This window comes from Perca fluviatilis, chromosome 9 (assembly GCF_010015445.1).
Source record: "Perca fluviatilis chromosome 9, GENO_Pfluv_1.0, whole genome shotgun sequence".
Lineage (NCBI taxonomy): Eukaryota > Metazoa > Chordata > Actinopteri > Perciformes > Percidae > Perca > Perca fluviatilis.
In genome coordinates this window covers 41,431,551-41,452,862 of record NC_053120.1, presented here as the reverse complement: position 1 = coordinate 41,452,862, position 21,312 = coordinate 41,431,551, and the positions used below count along the sequence as shown (strand labels likewise).

The 21,312-nt window shown below is 41.0% G+C and overlaps 2 protein-coding genes across 3 annotated transcripts; both read left to right on the top strand.

Moving 5' to 3' along the window:
* The first annotated feature begins 267 nt into the window (after positions 1 to 267).
* scly (selenocysteine lyase) lies at positions 268 to 5,633 on the top strand. Of its 2 annotated transcripts, none has more exons than XM_039811957.1 (13): positions 268 to 399; positions 1,999 to 2,082; positions 2,191 to 2,300; positions 2,491 to 2,591; positions 2,733 to 2,910; positions 3,040 to 3,167; positions 3,414 to 3,569; positions 3,656 to 3,762; positions 3,878 to 3,914; positions 4,532 to 4,615; positions 4,850 to 4,949; positions 5,161 to 5,236; positions 5,334 to 5,633. In XM_039811957.1, exons 2-13 carry the CDS (start codon positions 2,069 to 2,071, stop codon positions 5,539 to 5,541), a joined length of 1,299 nt encoding a protein of 432 aa, XP_039667891.1. In that variant the 5' UTR covers positions 268 to 399; positions 1,999 to 2,068; the 3' UTR covers positions 5,542 to 5,633. The 2 variants fall into 2 exon arrangements, with proteins under 2 accessions (XP_039667891.1, XP_039667890.1); XM_039811956.1 differs by lacking the exon at positions 268 to 399 and adding an exon at positions 946 to 1,086.
* Positions 5,634 to 5,743: 110 nt separating this feature from the next.
* LOC120565871 (espin-like protein) lies at positions 5,744 to 21,023 on the top strand. Its single transcript, XM_039811955.1, has 11 exons — positions 5,744 to 6,581; positions 7,365 to 7,555; positions 9,868 to 10,054; positions 10,143 to 10,325; positions 10,449 to 10,580; positions 15,920 to 16,084; positions 16,186 to 16,330; positions 16,470 to 16,642; positions 16,712 to 16,876; positions 17,565 to 18,523; positions 20,252 to 21,023. Exons 1-11 carry the CDS (start codon positions 6,288 to 6,290, stop codon positions 20,781 to 20,783), a joined length of 3,126 nt encoding a protein of 1,041 aa, XP_039667889.1. The 5' UTR covers positions 5,744 to 6,287; the 3' UTR covers positions 20,784 to 21,023.
* The last annotated feature ends 289 nt before the right edge of the window (positions 21,024 to 21,312 follow it).

The following is a 21,312-nucleotide window of genomic DNA, read 5'->3' as shown; positions in this document are numbered from 1 at the left end:
AGTTCTTCCCCATCGGCTGTGTGGAGTACCAGAGATGTGGTTTGGGGTCATTTAGTGGATGGAGGTAGAAGGCGGTGACACCCGGCGGACGTCTGGCGAGATATTTTTTGAAGCTCAGGGCTGGACATCTGGGGTTGCCTGGCTCCGCATACATTGCGCCTCGGAGGTTTTCCTTGTTTGGGTCATTTGTTTGTGGTTCTTCATCTCCGGATTGAACGACAAACTAACGTATTCATCCCCGGCGTCATCCACTTTTATGGCGAATGAGGACGCAGTCAGTTCCCGAGTGCCCTCCCTGCCTCGCCTCGCCAAGCAGAGCTGGAGGTCAAACCAAACTTTGGAAACTAGACCTAACGGGGTGTCCGGGGAGAGAGCTGTGGATTCACGCAGCAATTTCAGGTCAGCTTGTAGGCTATTTAGAACTAGCCTACATCGAATAATGTTAGCTCAACTGTAGCTAACGTTAATAGTTTCTATAGCAACCACACAAGGCTGCATCTGATCACTAACGTTAGTGTAATAAGGTAGTCTCTACATTGTATCTCGCTTGCAAAATTATGTTGGCCTATCTACTGACCTTCCGATAGATTTCAGACACGTTTTAGAAACTTTTTTAAACAAGGTTTATTTTTACAATGGACGTCATGTTTGAAATGTCTGTGATAGAAAAAAAAATACAAGCTGCGTATTGATCTACTATTTGATGACGCTGTGCTCAGTCAGCGGGCAATACACAGTGGGCAATATGCCGGGTTAATGCCCTCCTCCTAGCCAATCAGAATCAAGCATTCTTAAACGAAGTAGAATAAATAAATACAATGTATAATAAACAATAAATAAAAATATATAAGAACGTTAAAATAGTTTTGAGCGTTCTCTAACATCTAGTTAATTGCAGCTTTCCCTTTAAGACACCTGGCAACCCAGCGGAGTAAAGATACCTGGCAACCCAGCGGAGTCCTGCCTCATCCAGTCAGTCCTATGAGTCAGTCCAGTCCTACCTACTGGCTCTGGCTGGTTAGCTAGCTAATGATTGACACAGACAGTAGTAAATCTATCCAGGACACCTTCACATCACTTCACAAGGTTAGACACAAAGCCAGCTATTTCAGCCTGCCGTGTCACACATATCTTATTCATTAGCTAGCTAGAGCTTGAAAGCAGATTAACAGTTACATGTAATCATGCTAGCAAAAATGATTAAGACGCAGTAGCTAGCTAACGTTAGCCTTAGCTACAGTTAACAGATGTTACTTACAGTAGGTTAGCGTTAGCTGGCTAAATATCATCCCGGTCTCGCAGGCATTTCCAGGGATGGGACAGGTTGTTTTAGCTAATGTTCCAGTTATAGTAGCTACACGTTTCCCCGTGTTGTGAGTTAACCGTAAGCATAGTTGGTACCAGGAAGCTACCCGATAACTTCACGTTAGCTGAGTATATAACGATAACTTAACGTTAGCTGAGGATACAACGTTACCTGTATGGATGTAACGTTAGCTGACAGAGTGGACTAAGGGAAAGAGTCTGGACAGTGGTGTGTTATGTTAACGCTAAATGTTGGCTTCACATGTGTGATAAACCTGTGTAGTCTCTGTGAGATACCGAGTCGGCATTTAATGACATATACAATGATTAGAATTGGAGTAGCCTATACAGTAGTTGACACCACATTTAATCCATCAAGATTCAGTTACATCTGCTGGGTATATATAATACTACATATATATATATATATATATATATATATATATATATATATATATATATATATATATATATAATCCTACTCTAACTCTTCTTTCTAAACACATTGGAATCGAAACTCAACATTAATGCAACCCTCACTAATTAAAAAGTGGAGAGATATAATTAAGAGCTTTGCTATAAAGAGTTATTTAGTGTTTAATTAGAAATCCAGTGAATTTAGTTTTTATTGGGAATATTGCCTGACTAATAAATGTACATAGACATTCTGCTAAATGTCTTATATCTCCCTAGGAGTGTCTGATGACATCACCAGGTAAAAGGTCACACCTTCACTGGCCATACCTTTCAACATTATTCCCAAATGAGTGTAGACAGGTAAGAAGGTTTGATTTGGATTGGTCATGTCGTTAATTAGATTATTTTTAATGCTCTTGAACATAAAATGAGAGAAAGTTTCTCTCCAATGTACCTAATGTAATGTAGGATCTACATGGATTACAATGCCACGTCTCCACTGGAACCACAAGTGATCCAAGCCATTTCTGAAGCCCTCCAGGATGCCTGGGGAAACCCCAGTAGCAATTATATAGCAGGTGAAGAACACTTAAACCTTCATCAAAATGCTATTACACTAAATTCATTTTGGATTTGGAAAGCAAGTGTGTGTGTGTGTGTGTGTGTAAATTAATTTACTATCAGTAAGCTAATGCTGATTTTCCCTATTTTGCCTTCTCATCACCCAACCAATGATGTGCAAACAATAAAGTGCTTTTTGTATTCTAGGTGCTAAAGCCAAGGTAATAATTAATCACTCCAGAGAGAGTGTGGCGAGAATGGTTGGAGGTAAAGCAGAAGACATAATTTTCACATCAGGTGGAACGGAGGTAATCAATCTGTTGGTGCACTTTTTTTGCTTTGGTTTTTAAAAGCTACAACAGTTTTGTGTGATGCTGGAAAATATTTTGTGCAAAATAGTGGTATCATTGCATGCAATGGTGGTTCATAGCAAACAAATCTTCTTTCAGGCCAATAACCTGGTGCTTCACACTGCTGTAGAGCACTTCAGAAGAAGCTGCAGGGCTGCAGAGCAAGGTGAAGGGCACCAGAATGGAAACAATGCTCTTCCTCACATTATCACCTCAAATGTGGAACATGACTCGGTCAAACTAGTAGCTGAGCACCTACAGAAAGAGGGCAAGGCAGGTAGGAGACAATCCTGTAAAATGTTATTCAGATTAATATCAGACTTTATTTTAACAGCTGTATTCTATAGTAGCTTCCTTACATGTATACCCTTTCTTGACTTGTTGGGTAACTGTTTTTGACACACAGATGTGACATACGTGCCTGTGTCTAAGGTGACTGCCTGTGTGGAGGTGGAGGATATCATTGCTGCGGTGCGTCCCAACACTTGTCTCATCTCTATCATGCTGGCCAACAATGAGACAGGAGTCCTCATGGTAAGATAGAGATAGACTCTTCTAGGGTCACCTGGAAATGTATCTCTTAGTACTCGCAGTACTGCTGTTAGAGAAATTCTACTTTGATTATCATAAAAGATGTTAGAGTAGAACAATCCGTCAATTTTCGAAGGTGAAATAGGTGCTGATGAAGCTGAAAAATCCTTCCGTGTATCGATACAATTCCAATGTTAAAACAAAAAGCTCCGTGTGCAGTGCAGTCTAATGTGCCTTATCTAATGTCAGCCAGTCCAAGAGATCTGCCAGAGAATAAACTCTCTCAACAAGCAGAAGGATCGGCTCAGGATTCTGCTCCACACTGATGCTGCTCAGGCTCTGGGGAAAATCCCAGTAGATGCCTGTGTACTGGGCGTGGATTACCTCACCATAGTGGGACACAAGGTCAGGCATCTGTTGTATAAAATATCTTTATTTGGCATCACAAATAGGTTAATACATGTTATTGACAGGTTTTGTAACATTTCTAGTTCTATGCCCCTCGGATTGGTGCGTTGTACGTGAACGGCCCTGGAACGAGGACTCCTTTGTATCCCATGCTGTTTGGAGGAGGACAGGAGAGAAACTTCAGACCAGGGTAACATCATCCATTGTCTTACTTGAGGAAAAATCAATAAAGTACCAAATATGCATTAAACAATGGTCAAGATTGAAATATAAGGGTCTATTTTCTGTCTTTCTGAAAATTACAGCACAGAAAACACACCAATGATTGCTGGTCTGGGAAAGGTATGTTTCTTGCTCTGGATGTGGAATTCTTTACTCTAAAGGAGGTTTTAGCTTCCTGATTTAATTGTGCATAATTCAGTAGGGAAATTAATGTCTTGTCACAGTAGTTTGGCAGTTGGTTACAAATCTTTAACAATAAGCTTTTTGCATAGCGGTTGTGATTCTATACTATAATTTATGAAGCTGAAAATGTTTAGACTGTTTGCCAATTAAAATCGCTGCTCATCTTTAGACTGTATCTTGTTGTGTTATTGAATAACTAACTAAATAAAAATTATACATGATCAGTTCTTACATTTAAAAATCAAGTGGTAGCATAGCGCTCTATTGCCCGTGTGTGGAACGCGTCCTCCAAATGGATAGTACAACAAGACCTACTATGCGCCAGCGTTGTCTGCAGCTGCTCGTGTACGCGTCTGTTCGGTTTCACAGATGATCTGATTCATGTAGTACTGTCAGAATATAATGACAGTTTGAGCATATATGACAGAAAGTGATTTTTTATGAATGTGACCATCTTGTAGCCTAAATACCATTGATATTATTTCTTTATTTAGACACCAAAAATGTCATATTATGTTTCATTTGTAGTGACTGATTTATTATGTGTCTGTTAGGCTGCAGAACTAGTGACCTGTAATCTGTCAGATTATGAAAGTCATATGCGAAGTACCAAACTGTACCTGGAGGAACGACTGAAGGTAAGTTTGAATCCATTTAGAGAGATGAAAAATGTCACAATGTCATTGTGACCGTGATAGATGTCAATAGTAATGTCATCAGTTTATGGTGTGATTGAGTTCATTTGAACTGTACTATGACTACGGTTCACAGGTATTTTTGTTCTTAAAATATTATAACCTACATTAGCATTATTCTGTTGCTTCCCTTTTTATGCATTAAAAAAGCGTACCATCAGTATGTTTTCTTTTCAGGCCGTCTTTAAAGACAAGATCCACTTCAACAGCCAATACCCTGGCTCTGATATGCTCCCTAACACATGTAACGTGTCCATCCTGGGCCCAACATTACAAGGTGATCTCATGGCTCCTCTGTCTCTGTCCTATGTCTGGTCTGCCCTGCCAGCCCTAAACACTGTCCTCTAACCCTACACCAATGTTAGTCAGAGACAGTTCATGACCTGCACAGGGCTATTTGTAAACTACAAAGGCTTTAAATGATTTATCTCTCTCTCTCTCTCTCTCTCTCTCTCTCTCTCTCTCTCTCTCTCTCTCTCCTGCTTTAGGCTGGAGAGTATTGTCCAACTGTAGGAGGCTGTTGGCCAGCGTTGGTGCTGCCTGCCACTCAGACAGTGGAAACAGGTAAAAGAGGCCCTCTTTCACCTGTTATGCTTTCATCCAGACACCATAATGATCGGGTTGCATAACTCCCCTGCACTGCACTCTGTCTGTCCATCAGGCCTTCCCATATCCTTCTGAGCTGTGGGGTCCCCTCAGAGGTGGCAGCTAATGCCTTGAGGTTGAGCGTGGGCAGGGGGACGACCAAAGCAGATGTGGATGCAGTTGTGGAAGATCTGAGGGAAACTGTGCAGCTGCTGGAAGAAATGGACTGCCGCCTTCATGTGCCTAGACAGTCCTGTAGGTCAAATATGGATGTACGGAATTAAAAATACATCATGTGTTTATTGTTACATTAAATGATCATGTAAAATGGATGAAATATTTAATATAAATAATAAAAGGGAAGAACTTGAAGCGACCTGAGGGGTGATGTTCTGGAGAGATGACTGTACTCAGCTTCCATCACGTCATGTAAGTAGCTAATCAGCTAATTGGAGTCGGGGCAACATGTGTGAGCATTATTGAAATAAAATATTAAGATACACTTTTAATATTTTTTCACTAATCAACTATAAAATATATGTAGATTATAATCTTGCAAATTGATAATCTGTTAGTCATCCCCACTGAGATGAATTTTTAAAATAGTTGTAAAAAAACAAATGACACTCACTGTAATCCACCGTTCCTTGGCTCTGACTTCTCCCATTACTTAAGTTTCCGTGCCGCCTCAGTTCCCCCATCTCCAGTGAAGCGTTGGTGCGTGTGCCAGCATATGGTCGCTGCCACACAAAGGAGAGCAGGAGGCCACAAGTTCTGCGCCTCCACCCGTCTTTCATTACCTTTCTATCTCACTGGCTCTGACCCCCTCCTCTCTCCCCAATAGCCATGCTGGCCAGCTGGCAGCCGCTCAGGTGTCATTTTCCTGGCTCGGGAAGAGGCAATGAGTGCATGAGTTTTTGTTATTGAATGAGAGTTGAGCATGAACGAGAAAGAGATGGTACCCTGGTGGGAGCCAAAGAGCTCCAGGGAGCTTGTTCTGTGTGCCATAACCTACTCATAGCAGCCCGGGATGGTGCTTCATCGGGCCATCCAGGCTGCTCGAGCAGGGGATCTTGCAAACTTGATGGAGCTGGCATCTTCTGGTTATATCTCACCTGCCGTCACTGATGCTCAAGGTGCAGGCCCAGTGCACCACGCGGCAAGGTGTGGACGCCTGGAGTGCCTGCAGTTTCTGGTGAGCGAGCTGGGGCTGGCAGCTGATGCCCGGGCCTTGAACAGGGCCACACCAGCACATGATGCAGCAGCTACAGGCCACATCCGGGAGCTGCAATGGCTGGTAGACGTGGGAGGCTGCAACATTGAGGTAAATGAATCCACTGTGAAGAAGAAAAACCTACCCTGAGAGCTCAAATGCCTTGGAGAGATGCCACATGTCCAGTTTTCCTGGTAATTTCTACTGACTCCATGGTGTGTGAGTCTAAATTCAGGCGATGGCTTTAGATGGTCATCTAACTGATCCCAGAGAATAGTTACATCACTGCAGCTGTAAAAGGTACTGTACACCAGCTGATTACATCATATGGTATTGACTTACTGGGTATCCATTAGTATTATATAGCAAGTGTAATTACGTCCAGATGCTTGAGGGGAGCTCTCTCTGAACTTAGCTATTAGTATTGAGTCAAGTCTACATACATCTCTGTTTCTCAAAATTATGCATGCGCATTTCCATTGAATTTACAGAATCCTTAAAGAAAATGTGAAAAATGTTTCATCTTATGGTTTTTTATTTATTATTAATTGAGACCACCAAATATCTTAATTGTTGGTCCTCACAAGAATCCCTACGTTTTATCCTTTGGTAAATAAATATACTTGTTTTGTGTCTTGCACTATCAGTGGCCGGGGTGGCCATATATTTAGAGGTTTATGCCTCGACGCAGAGGTCCAGGGTTTCCAAAAATGATAAAGCGGAAAAGCCCAAAAAATAATCATTAAAAAAAACCTATCTTGCACTATCTTTTGTACATATCAGTAATGAAACTCCTTTGACGTAACTTGATAATCAAGTGTTTATTATAATAACCCTTCACATTAGAGGAGTTGAATTAGTCTAAATCAAGCTCCATCTTCATCATGTTTCCAGGATAGGGATGCTGCTGGTGCCACTGTCCTCCACCTGGCAGCCCGGTTTGGGTGTGTGGAGGTCATTAAGTGGCTGCTATCTGGTGGAGGAGTGGCCGAGGCGGAGACAAACTGTGGAGCTGTACCTGCTCACTATGCTGCAGCCAACGGGGACCTCACCTGTTTAAAATTACTTCTTCAACAGGTACCAGGGTGAGTTCACAGCAATCACTGATTGTTCTTTGAAATATGGCGGAGGTCACACCTGAATACAGTAGTGTCCCGCCCCAGTAGATGTGGGTGTTTGTCAAAGACTGTTAAAACTATGTTATTAACAAACTATTATTTGAACAAAGGCTAAACAGGAACTCTGGGAAGTTCAACAAATGTAACTTAAAATTGAAGAAAAGAAGCCTACTGTCCCACTATTAGAGACCAGCGACTGGCCATTTACTCGATCAGCCTCGCAACTGGAACCTACCATCTGCTCAGGTTACTATAAGGTCAGCTAGAATGATAAGAAAAAAATCATAAAGCTTAGAGTGGTTCCCAAAATGTTTTGTCTGATGTAGTTTGCGTCTGTACTATATAACATATACCACCAGGAGTGGAATAATTCATCCATTTATCCAGTTCTCTTATCCAGCTTTATCTTTTCCAACTATTTCTCCAGTATAGCTTAGCTAGATTTAAATAAAAAACATATTTATCGAGTACTTGTAGCTAACTATTTAAATTTATTTTATCTATTACTTTTAGCAACTTATTTCAATGCTTTATATATTACTTTTAGCTAAGCTACATCAACTGTTTATCCAACATTACATTCAGCCAACTACTTATTTATTTATTAAAACACATAAACCAGTAGTTGGAGATGCTTATCCCGGTTTGTCGGGTTTTATGTCGTGGCTAAAATACCAATAAAGTCAGTTCAAAACAAAGCAAGCACTCGAGAATCAGTGCATTTATCAACAGAAGAATCATTGTATGGTATTCATACTTGACAGTATGAATTTCAGCTTTAGGTTTGTCAGATGCAAAGATGGATCATGTGATGTTTTTATTCCCAAAGACTAGGGGCGCATGATATATCGACTCAATATTGTTATCGCAATATCACGTTGCACAATATTAATTTGAAAGTGTAGCGATAAGTATGCAATATTTTGTATATTTTTTGGAGCGCTGCGTCCCGTCCGTTGGCTGTGTGGCTTAGCTGTGTTTGATTTAGAGCTTGAAACGCTGTAATGATCATGTTTCATTGGCCAGTTACCATGCCACGTGCAATGTTAGTGCACGTCAGTGCACATGTCCACTCTGTGACAAACCCTATGGAGCATACCACGTGTGTGCATATTTCAACAGAGTGACAGTGTGAGTGAAGAAATAGATAGAAACAACTAAACAGAACCAATCAGAGAAGAGAAAGAAAAGTTGTGTCCTGTTCTCTTTATTTATATATTTGATACTGTCCAACCAGTAGAACATGTCCTGTTCTCTTTATTTATATATTTGATACTGTCCAACCAGTAGAACATGTCCTGTTCTCTTTATTTATATATTTGATACTGTCCAACCAGTAGAACATGTCCTGTTCTCTTTATTTATATATTTGATACTGTCCAACCAGTAGAACATGTCCTGTTCTATAGACATGGTCCTTATTTATGTATTCATGTTGGACCAATCCAATATGACAATCAGTTGAAATAAACCTTGTGTTGTATTTGTTATGAATCTATTTTGATGCGTTTTCCCGTAAGTTTTGTAATTTTACCTATATTTAAAAATATTGAAATTAATATCGATATCGCAATATTCATAATCGATATCGATATATTTTGTCAATATCATGCAACCCTACCAGAGACTCCGATCCACAGACAGGTTCCTAATGTGCTCTGTGTCTGTTCATGTTGTCTACAATTACTACTAATAACAATACGTAGCACTGCATTTTAAAGTTTTTTCACATGTTACACTCATCAGGTGCCTCTATTCGTGTTGCTTATTATGATTTTACAATACTGGGGTTTTTGCTGAAATTCAGCATTCAGTCATTTTGTTCAACATTTCAAGCAATACCAATGCCGGTAAAAACCAAAGAACAATTAAGATATAGTATATTTCATTGCTTTACCATCATGAGTTTTGGTGAGAATTGTTAAGCTTGTTGCTGATGTAGAGGTCTAAAACACTTGTACTGTATGTACTTTTACTTTTACATACTTTGCTATTTGAAACATTTTGAAAACCATTTTATCTCCGTTTTGTGTATCCTTGAAGGCTTCTTTGTAGAATTCTGAATGTCACACTCAGCACACTCAACTGAACAGAAGCCTATTATGGCTAAAATAACCCAAAACATATATCGGTCCACGTGTTTTTGTAACATCATTCATAAATCATCTACATATTAAATTGGTGCTTTGTATCAGGCAGAATTTATGATATTGGTCCCACTACTGACAACATGTTTTAAAGCATTTCATGGCAGATAGTAACTCCCTGTTGGACTACAGATGTGTGGACCAGCAGACTGTCACCGGTGCTAGCCTGCTCTATCTGGCCTGCCAGGAGGGCCACCTGCATGTTGTCGAGTACCTTGTGAACGAGTGCGGTGCTGACGTCCACTTGAGGGCCCACGATGGCATGACCTGCCTGCATGCTGCTGCTCACATGGGCCACCAAGCTGTGGTGCTGTGGCTGGTCAGTAGAGAAGCACAACAACGTGTTTCCTAGATATAGTTTATGTTTTTTTTCACCACGTTGATGTTTTTTCATTAACCCTGAATAGGTGACCACTACTGGTGTCAGCTTGTCCTGCCAGGACAGAGATGGAGCGACTGCTCTGCACTTTGCTGCCAGCAGAGGGCATTGTTGTATCTTGGAGAGGCTGCTTCACATGGGGTCAAAGGTCATCAAGGATTACTGGGGAGGGACACCACTTCATGATGCTGCAGAGAATGGAGAGCTGGAGGTTGGACGCAACTGTTTTCTTTAGTTTTTTGTTGTTATTATTATTTTCTCAATAAACTAAACTGTTTTTCATAAAGCAATGTTTTATACATATTGCTGTGTCTTGGTCAATTTTTTCTTTCAGTGCTGTAAAATCCTGTTGGCCAATCAAGCCAACCCTTCAGATCGTGATGTTGATGGCTTCACAGCAGCCGACTTGGCAGAGTACAATGGACACCATGAATGTGCCAGATATCTCTGTGCTGTGCAGAAAAATGTAAGCTTTCTCACTCTCACCTACAGAATATTTTATTTAACACATTTTCCTGCTTTGTGTCCTCTCTTTGTGTCAGCACTGCCCAGCTGTTTACTTTGGCATGAAAATCAAAGCTAGTTTGGGATGTGTGGTCAACAGCAGACATCTGGAAGATCTTGGAACCTCGGTGAATCATTTTCTTAATTTGCGACATGTATTTCATGCAGGTCGGGCCTGTCCTTCTCCGGCGCTGTTGTCTTCCACTCCGCCTGATTGCTGTGCTCTCAGTTTAAGAGGACTAAGAAAGTGGAGGATGATTGTCTTTGTGTTTAATAGGGCATTACAAGTGATGGTGCCGTGACTGCTGGAGGAGATTCTTATGTTCTCAGTTTGCCAGCGAGGACACTTCTTTTGTTTTGTGCAGAGAGCACAACACTCCTTAATGTGATTGATGAATATTTTAGTGTTAGCACATTGTTTATGCTGGTGTTGCCTGTTCAAGTCAGGGGTCAATGCAGTAAAAAAACTGGCCTGCATTTAACTCAAACAGTCAGTGTGCTGTGTCCAGCCTGTTTATATCTTGATTTATTTGTTTTTCTTTTAAATAGCTACATAATAATTAGGTTTAGAGGATTACAGTTGATACTGAAATCTGAGCTTGTGGAGTTGATTTTAAATGGGAAACAGATTATACTGTTAATTAAAAAAGCCTATGGAGACCACTCTGTCAGCCGACCTGTTGAACCTTAAAGCCTCACAGCTGTCCACCTGCAGCCTCTCCTTGTTTCTGCCCATCACACTCCACTTGCCGCCTATAGTGCACACTACACAGCGCTGTACACAGAGTAACGAAGGCTGTCGGCCAAAAGAAGCCATGAATAAGTCAGCAGAGAAGAGCAGCACTCATACATAAAGAGGATGATGATAGGGAGCCAGCGAGGCGTGGCTGCTGAGCTCTCCTCTCCCATCAACAATGGGGAGCTAATTAGCGCAGGGGCCGCTGCAACGTCGAACGCAGCCGGAGCCGCAGCCAGCTAAGGGCCTATCAGTTACCCCTCTCCAGCGGCTCAGGTGGAGGGCCCGTGGGCTGAGCCCGTTATGAGATCCACAAGCTTAAGTTTCAGCGTTTTCACCATTCTGATGCCTGGAACCGGCAACTCTATCCCTCTGTGGACTCGGAGAGCAGGATGTCATTGGCTTCAAACAAACGTTTGATTGTGTGTCGTGTTTTTTTCCAGGGATTTGGAAGTGCTATGATTGTCACCTTTGGATACTGTGTAATGTCGGTAATGACAGAATGATGTATTTGGTTTCTTGGCAGCGTATTAATGGGACACACAGATGGAGGCTTGATGTGAACAAAGAGGTCATCTGATAGAGAACCTCAAACAGCCTTTTTATGATTTAAATCTTCATAATATTTGGAAAACAAACGTAATGTAATGCTTTGAAACCTACCGGAGATGAGCTGTACAAGTAGACGTGCGTTAATTACATTTGTGGTGGTGTTTTAAGTTTGTAAAGATCACAGGTTTCATTGGTTCTAAAGTGTCAGTCAGATAATCTCATTTCCGAGCAGCAAGCTAAATGGATTGGGACATTGAGCGGGGTGAGCTGTGTATTTGGCCTGTTCGCATGTTTGGATCGCTCACAGCGAGGTCAGACTTGTTCAGCGCTGTCAACCGCTCTTCCTCTTCTCGCATCTCAGGAACAGCTGCAATCAAATAAACAGTGTGTGGCGTGAGGTTTACTTCATACACATTTGAGGCTTTTGTTCTCCATTCACAGCCATCAGACCCAACATACTGTTGTTTGAGAATGGTATTTTTAGACAGAGGAAACACTTTGCCGTCTAATTCATCACTGTGTTTTTGTTTTTGTGGAGATTTCCGCTTTGTTTTTTTGCAATGAGAAACAAAACACATGCTTTAATGGCTTTTATTTTTAATATTTAGAAATTATGTTACCAACATTATCACCAGAGAGAATCTGATAGACTCATTGTGTTCTTTATTTTGTCAGAGATAAAATAATCTGATGAGTTGATTTGTCTCAATCTTATACATACATATTATATATATATATATATAAAATCTGGCTGCATCCCAGCTGCAGGTGTATCACAGATGGGGAGATATTTTACAGAACTGTAAAATCTAGATCCTATCCGCATACACCTTGTAATACTCTCTACACACATTTTCTACTTTGAAAAGTATTTAATGCCAAGGTGTTAAAATCTAGATATAATTGTAGAGCTGCAATAATTAATCCATTAATCGAGTAGTGGATCAAAAGAAAATTAATTTGCAACTGTCTTAATAATCGTTTTAAATTAAAAAATTCACTGTTCATAGCTTCTCAGGTGTGAATATTTGCTGATTTTCTTTATGCTGTCTTCTACAACATTAAACATTAAATGTTGGTTGTACAAAACTACCTATATTAATAGGTGTAGTTGGGTTTCAGTAAAGGTCATCTTTCACTATTATTTGACTTTTAAAGATCCTAAATGGCCATCTTTTTGTTGTTTTTAAATTGCATCGGTTTTATCATAGTCATAAAATCTTCTGTTTGCTGTTGTCAGCTTTTTCACATTAACAATCAAACCTATCTATTTAAGCTTTTGCTGTCACATTGTGTTTCCACTGTCACAGTTTACAAACCATCTCAAGTAGATTTGTACCCCCACCCTCACAAAAAAGCTTGATGAATTAACTCCTCTGTTCAATTGTCCCAAGTGGAAAACAATGTCTCTTTAACAGCTGCTTTGACAAGTCTTCAGCTGATACTTCCCTTCGTGCAACAACATGGCCATTGGTTTGTCCAGTGACACTACCGGCCACCCTATCCTATCCCTTAATTATTAACCACATTCTCCGATCAGAGTTTATTGTTTATTGCCTGGCGACCCTTGGCTACTGGCAGAGATGCTGATGATGGTGTCAAACAAGTGGTTGGTGATCTTAAGATAGTGTCACATCCTCGTCACGGAGCGACCGCTCCAGATACCTGGCTGCACAAGTCGTTGCCTCCGGAGTTTCTCCGTTCAGTCGTACCAGAGTGCACAGATCAAGGTTAGTAGGTTTTAGCTTGGTTTATAGATCATTTCCCTAGAGTTTGTACTGTCTGTGCTGCTTTTGCTTGTTTTTACTCCTCTTTATGCTTTATTACATTATGTTATTTTTCTTTGAGCATTTGTTCATAAGTGACATGACATGCTGAATAATTAGTTATGTATAATGAAAGGAAAGTTTTGTAAGTTGTTAAGCCCTAGCTAACAGATGTTTTGGCAATGTTTAACCTATTTTCTGATCAGTTGTGGCCTCTTACGGTTAGGCATGACTAATATTCCAGGCACATGACCTTACTATGGTACTGTATGTTGTCATTGTTGATTTGTTTTGCAAATTAGACATGATTTTTCTTCCTTTTTTGAATCCTGCACTGTTTCTAGATATAGTTTTCTGATCCAGTAGCTCTTAACAATATTCCATTATGAAGTAGATCAATATTGTCATTTGTCTTCTTTAGCTAAGCTACAGCGGGTGCAAAAAAGCTGTAAAACTTGGCAAAAACATTGTGGACGTCAGTAGTTAGCCTCTCAAGCATTTACCTCCTTGCGGGAAACCTGAGAGTATTTTAACATGTGAGTGGACATGTATTTACACTATAGTGTTCTGTGTATAATGTTCACCCGCTGTATACATTCCACATTGCAATTTATCACCAAGAACGTGAATATTTCATGTGGAAGCAAGTTGTTTTAATGACTGACTCCAGAATTACAAGACATGTTTTTAACTACACATGGTGTTCTGAAATGCTTAAACGCTCTCGTGGCTCGACCCGCAGAGACCACAGATTACTGGTGCGCCATGTCTGACAATGAGGCAGCACTGAGTAGCTGTTTTTTAACTCTTGGCTCCTAATCTGCAGGGATCGGGGCTCTTTGTGGTCTTTGATAGAGGGAGAGTAGATCCAGGCCAAAACAGGGCTAGGCTAACTACAGTATATCTGCGTGGCAATTGTGATGTGGTGCTGATGAAAACCAAATGCTCACTGGCCACTGGGTCTAATTAAACACACACACGGACCGGTTCATCATAGCTTTTAGGACACTGAACTCTTACGAGAAGGGTCACAAAGGAATCAGGCTCCCCCTCCCCTTTTCCCAGCCCCATAGTTTATCTATTTATGGATTGCACAACTTCGGGGAAGTTAATTCCTCCGCCCGAACAGTGTCACAGCATATTTCGTGCTGTTGGACATCAAAGTGCTGTGTGAGAGGAAATGGCAAGGACCACCTCACGGACACAAAGCACAACAGCATGCAGCAGCATATTAGGGCTGCCTTTGATGTTTTGGTTACTAATAATGTCCTTGGAGAGCTGAATTTGATATGCATTCTGCATGGAGTGCATTAGAACAATGCAGGTTCATTAAAGGGGATCTAAATGTTTCCATACATCCTCCCTAGAGTGGTGTGAAAGGCTGCCAATTATTCAAGGTTGCTTACTATTCCATGCGCTTGTTTGGTTCTTTTGTCTTTCATAGTGCATGTCTTCAGTTTTTAAAATGTTTTGATGTGTTCGTTTCATACTAGAATGTTTAATTAATTTAACCTATTTCTTACAATTCCTTACCGCAGTTAAAAATAAAATGGTTTCACCGGCATAATGTACAGTAGATAAAAAAAACAAAGCTAATAACTCTTACTTCCATGCTTAGCCTAATACAGTATACTTCACTCCCTTTACACCTACATGTCATACTGACCTGTAGAAAACAATCCAAATAAATCTATATAATATAGGAATAATAGTGTGATTGATTACACTGCCTAAATCTACACTTCTATCTCCCACAATCTGTAAATGCTCTATTTCTGCCATATACTGTATGTTCCTACCTTTGGACAGAACTAAATACATATTTTATTCCTTTACATGTACCTGTTAATATTGTGACTTTGACAACAAATAAAAAAGGAAATAACCTCCCTCAGGTCATTTATTTCCTGTAAAACAATAAAAATATTATAAATATATATTTTGTGAACGGTAGAACTAAAAGTCCAGACTAATAGCTTTTTGTTGTAAGGATGTAAGGTGTTCAGAAAGTAAAAAGTTCAGTTGTCCAAAAACAATATCTATAAATCGGTTTCTGTTGTGTGTTGGCTCATTCACTGTGTGACAACATGCAGAGGGACAAAACATTTGACTCAATCAGCATGGACCGTTTGTTACCTGCTGTTTGATAAAGGCAGACAACAGTAGCAAAGGCGTTTGTGATGTGGAGGTGTATGGATCACAAAACAAAACAAAACAAAACAGTCTTTGTAACGGTGATGTTTGCAGACAGCCTTCGCAGATAATCCCATCGAGGTAATTGCTCCAGCGGAGGAAGAAGTGAAGATCAAGCCGGCTGTGTTGTTGCAGTGCTGCAGGGAGGACTACTACGGCTGCCTGAGCGACACATGCACGGACACTTACGACAGTAAGCCAACCATGGATAGTTTAAAGGTAAATGCTGAGTTCACTTTTTCACCACGTTTTCCATTCTTCACAATTGACCTATACAACCCAAAGCAACCGGGCCATGTCTCTTTTTTTGTCCAAACTAGCAACCTGAGAGTGAGGATTCCCCGCAGGCGAGGTACCCTCAGCCCCCTCCTGCACCTCCTTTACCTTGTGCTTCATCCACACCTGCTCAGCCGGAGAAAACAGCCGCTGTCCACAGAATAGAGAAGATTCAGATTGCGACATCTGGTGAGAAAACCAGTTCTGTTTATCTTATTCAATCTTAACTTAATCATTCTATTTACTAAAACTGTGTGTTATTGTTAGTATCACTATGTAATGGTTACATTAGAGTGAGTAAGACAGACACTTCTGATTTGTATTTCAGTTATTAAAGGTTTCAATCAGCCCAAGGCCGCTGGGAGTGAGATAACTCTCTCTGCTGATAAGACGATGTTTCCTGATGCAAACCTCCTGGGTGAAAGAAAACTTCTTGGCAACATGACTTCCATTAAATCCTTTAAACAATCAGGATTATCAGGAGTTTTCCCTGGACAAGCAGTAAGTGCAGTAAGCCTTCCTAGTTTGTACATCCTTCCTTTCTTTAGCTAAAATGCCGTGTCTGTGCAGAACAAGATGGTGGTCCTGCCCACTGAGGAGGCCAACCTGTCGGACATCGACTACCTGGTGCCCACTCATGATGAGAGAGGCTGCCCCATTGCTGAGTGGAAGAGGCAAGTCATGGTGAGACAGCTGCAGGCCAGGCTGCTGGATGAGGAGGATCAGAGGAGGAAGGTAATATATCTCCATAGATTAAACAGGGTTAAAGTATTATTGCACTTACATTTATACATTCGTCTCAATCTTACGGAGCACAGGTTCGGGAATGTCATGATCACAGTTTTAGCTACATCATTGTAGTCTAGAAAACATTCAATGTGAATCCTTTGAGTCCAGCAGATACTGCTCAGTGTACATGTTTGATTAATCAAGAGAAATGTGGAGAGGGTTTACATAATCATGTTACGTTGGTAGAAAAAAAATCTGCCAAAAAAGTTTGTCAATTAATCGATAACAGAAATCGGCAACTATTTTGATAATTGATAGTTTGCAGCCCTAGAAAAGTCAGTTAGACTGTATGTTGACCAGCCTACTTAAAATCTCATTCTAAACAAATGACCAGACCACTATGAGCAAAACGTAAATTGTGGTCTGATTTGGTGATACTATTCTAAATCTGCATTACTGACAAAAAATGTAAAACACTTGGAAATTCTATCATCATTTAATTTTAATTGCATATAACAAATCACTGAACACATAACACATTGCTAGTCAAGTCATATTTTTGAGGTTTGGATTGCAGTTTTACTGTATCATTACTCTTTCCCTCTCACGCCAAAGCCATTTGAAATGTTAAAAAAACCTTTGAATATGACATCCTTCATGTTTATCTGCCTGCTGTTTGCCTCTTCTCTTACAGGAAAATGGGAACCGATATGCCAAAGTCAGCTGGAGGTACTCCCAAGCCCACAATGCTATCCTGGGGCCCTCTGGTGAGCTGCTGACTGAGGATGACCTCATCTATTTGGAGCAGCAGATTGCCAACGTCTCCATGCAGAGGAACTGTGAGGGCTACGAGCTGGAGCTCGCTCGCCTAGCCGAGGAGCTCAGGCACATCCTGCCAGCCCCCATAGTGAACATCACCGTCAACACACAGTTCAGAAACTTCTCTAGTCACGTTCCCCTACCTGTGTGGTGTGGCCGCATCTCAGGCATCGTAAAGAGCATGTCTCTGCTCATGACCAACCTGACAGACCAGCCCTACTGCAAGATGCCCAACACCGACCTGATCACCGTGTTCTCTCAGACACCAGACAGACAGAACTCCACCAGGGTACGCAGGGAGAGCATAGAGGATGAAATCCATCAGTTTGGGGTGTCTGTGAGGACTTTGAAGTCTAATTTTGAGACACAGAACTTACCTTTGTCAGATGAGGTGGCGGAGGCAGTAGTGTTAAGTTCTTCCCCACAGTTTGAGGCCTCAGAGTCAGACAAACAGCCTAATGTCTTGAGTCCGGCCCCAGAGACAAACCAGAACCGTGACTCCGGCATTGACCACGATGAAAATGTTACAGGTGTTGTAGAGTCCACCAGCCTTAGAAAGGAGCGTATAGTCGTGCTGTTCTTAGGCCACTGGAAGAAATCGGCCTACACTGTGACACTGAAGAGCAAGGATGCAGCAGAGAGGAAGATGAGTGGCGGAAACCAGGGGATGAGTGACAAATCTGGGTCAGGTCAAAGGGGCAGCGTGGAGAGCGCCCAGTCGAAGATGATGAACAGTTCTCTGGGACACTTCTTCAAGCAGAGAAGTGCCGTCAACAAGATGCTGGGGAACTGGAGGAGCATGATCTCCAGTGTCCCGTCCAGACAGATACGCAGGTAGGGCTGCATGACTTCTTATAACCTACCATTGTCTGTGATAACCTTTAACCTTTTGGTACATGATACTGGTTGAGACCAAAACTACTACTACTATGACTGAGCTGGTATTGAACAGATCTTCCTTGCATATAAAATCCATACATTTTAAAATATTGTTAATTAAAGCTATAGTGTGTAGTTTCTGTCTCCCCCATGGGGAATTCTAAATAATGACAACAACACTGTCGGCACATTCACATGATGCAGGCCTTCGGTGATCATGCACCACCCCCACCTCTCCTCCACACAGTTGCTGGTAGCGTTTAACCCGTCAAATCAAGGAGGATACGACTGATTAAAAAAAACACGATGGACTCTTTAGAAGAGGTAGTTATTTTGTCATTTTTATGTCCTCTTCGTCTCCCAAGCTGAACACTGCTGGTGTCCTATCTCAGTGGTGATTTAAAACACATCACTCGAGTAGCTGCACGCACCAGTTCTGTCAGTCAACTAAGTGTTTAATGGTCTAATCATCTCAGCTGGACTTGTAGGCCGTTATATTGTTGGTTAGTTTAGTTTAAAACATCAGATTTTATAATCTACGTGTGTGTGTGCAGAAATCTTAATATGTAAAGTAACTAGTAACTAAAGCTGTAACAGATGAATGTAGTGGAGTAAAAAGTCCAATATTTCTCTCTGAAATGTAGCGGAGTAGAGAAGTAGAAAGTGGCATGAAAGGAAAAGACTCAAGTAAAGTACAAGTACCTCAACATTTGGACTGAAGTACAGTAGTTGAGTAATTGTACTTAGTTACATTCCACCATTTCTAACATGTTTGCCATATCAACTTCAAGAGCTTATAAATCAGCTTTTTAGCTTGAGTTACTTTGCCCCAAGTGGTCAACAAAAAGGATTAAGGACTAGTTCAGTTTCAGTTAAAATTAAAAAATCTCAACTATTTTAATTTAAATAAATGTCTGTTAAGTCACTATCTATCGCTGAATAAGGTAACCCAGTGGTGATAACTTTAAATGTCCACGATCCAACTTAAAAAGTATCCACTGAACAGCTTAAAGGTCTGGTTTGGAATGCTGTCTGAAATTATTAGTTGATCAATCCATTAGTAGCCTGACAGAAAATGAATTCACAATTTAAAATATCAATTAATCATTGATGTCATTCAGCAAAACAAATGCCAAATATTTGATGGTTAAGTTTATAATCTTTAGTGTCTCGCATTGTCAGACCTTCCTCCACAACGCTACGTAAGAAGGTCTGACTAGTCCATACAGCATTCCAGGATGAGAGAGAAACATGCTCTGGTTTATTGGCATTTCTTTAAACCAATCACAATCATCTTGGGCGGGGCTAAGCCCCGGACGGAGCCACGGTGCCGCTGCTAAATAGTCTCAGGAAGGAACTTGTTTTGGTGGAACATGTGGACGTTCAAAAGTAGATTTAGTCGTTCAACAGAAAACTCAGATTGGACAGATAGTCTAGCTAGCTGTCTGGATTTACCCTGCAGAGATCTGAGGAGCAGTTAACCATAGTCCTCACAAATCCACCGGAGGTTAGAACGCCAACACAGAGACAGAGGAAGGGGACGGACATCCGGCCGAAAAGAGGGACATCTGGTGGAATTTCTGGTCGGCACCGGAGCAATCTCGGAAGTTGAACCTTGTGGATATAGACTAGTGTCAGACTAGTGTTAATACATCTTGAATAACCATTCAGTGTTATCCACAGGCTCCACAGGCAGCAGGCCCTCTACTCCCCAGAGCAGTTCCTACCTCGTCTGGACGGCATGCCGGTGGAGTACGACAACCTGACCCTGGATCTCTTCATGCTGGGCTACTTTCACATGCTGGAGTTGGAGTTGCCTGTGGACGAACGCAAAATGAGACACCTGCTGTGCTTTGAGGTGTTTGACCACGTGGGGAGCTTTCCCTGGGAGCTGGTCAGGGACTTCCATAAGGCTGTCGTACAGGACATCGAGGCCGGGAACCGCGAGTGGAAGGACGGCTTTGAGGACATTAAAGTGAAGTTCTTTGGAAACACTGTGAGTCCGTCTGAAAGCACTGTAAAAGTGGTGAAACACATCCTCCCAGAGGTTAGACAGGTCCCTAAGGTCATTGTGCAGACGCCCACACCTGACGAGGGGGGGCTCCAGACTGGAACTGACATTTCCAGTTTTAGCAATGAAGAAATTTGTAAATACATCGACCGCAGTTTTGCTTTTTGGAAAGAGAAGGAGGCAGAGATATTTGATTTTGAGTAGTTGCTTGTGTCATTTTTTAAATGTTTTTGTATTGTTTAGATTACATTAGGGCTGGGTATCAAATATCTAAATACTGTTAGTGTTTGAATTGTGAATTGAATTGAAGTGCTGTAATGGTTTATCAAGTACCGAAAAATAGCACTGAATGCTTAGCCAGATTCTCAGCCTTCAGATATTGCGTGATTTGAATTATAATTTTGTACATTTTATACTGTATTTCACTGTGTTAAACCATTAAACTCTAAAGCATTTCAGAAGTTTGGACTTTGTTGTTAAATTTAAAAAATATATATATTTTATGTTTCTATATAGTAATATAAGATATTTAGTAGGTATTTTGGTACTGCTATTCAAACTCAGGTATCAAATTGGTAACAGATCAGCAAAATCCAGCCCTATTACAACAGCCAGAGTGCCTTGAGTACTAGTGTGTAGTACTGAGAGTAAACATCTTAACACACCCTAGAATCTTTGATGTGGCAGGAAGAGGCCCAGTTTATTTCATAGATTCCTGTGTAATTTGATTACT

Bases quoted from the DNA above. Each gene is read 5' to 3' on its own strand.
- scly (XM_039811957.1), top strand. The intron at 2,592-2,732 runs GTAATCAATCTG...ATCTTCTTTCAG, and splicing joins TCACATCAGGTGGAACGGAG to GCCAATAACCTGGTGCTTCA. The intron at 3,168-3,413 runs GTAAGATAGAGA...ATCTAATGTCAG, and splicing joins ATGAGACAGGAGTCCTCATG to CCAGTCCAAGAGATCTGCCA.
- LOC120565871 (XM_039811955.1), top strand. From the start codon at position 6,288: ATGGTGCTTCATCGGGCCATCCAGGCTGCTCGAGCAGGGGATCTTGCA. The intron at 7,556-9,867 runs GTGAGTTCACAG...GTTGGACTACAG, and splicing joins CTTCTTCAACAGGTACCAGG to ATGTGTGGACCAGCAGACTG. The intron at 10,055-10,142 runs GTCAGTAGAGAA...AACCCTGAATAG, and splicing joins AAGCTGTGGTGCTGTGGCTG to GTGACCACTACTGGTGTCAG.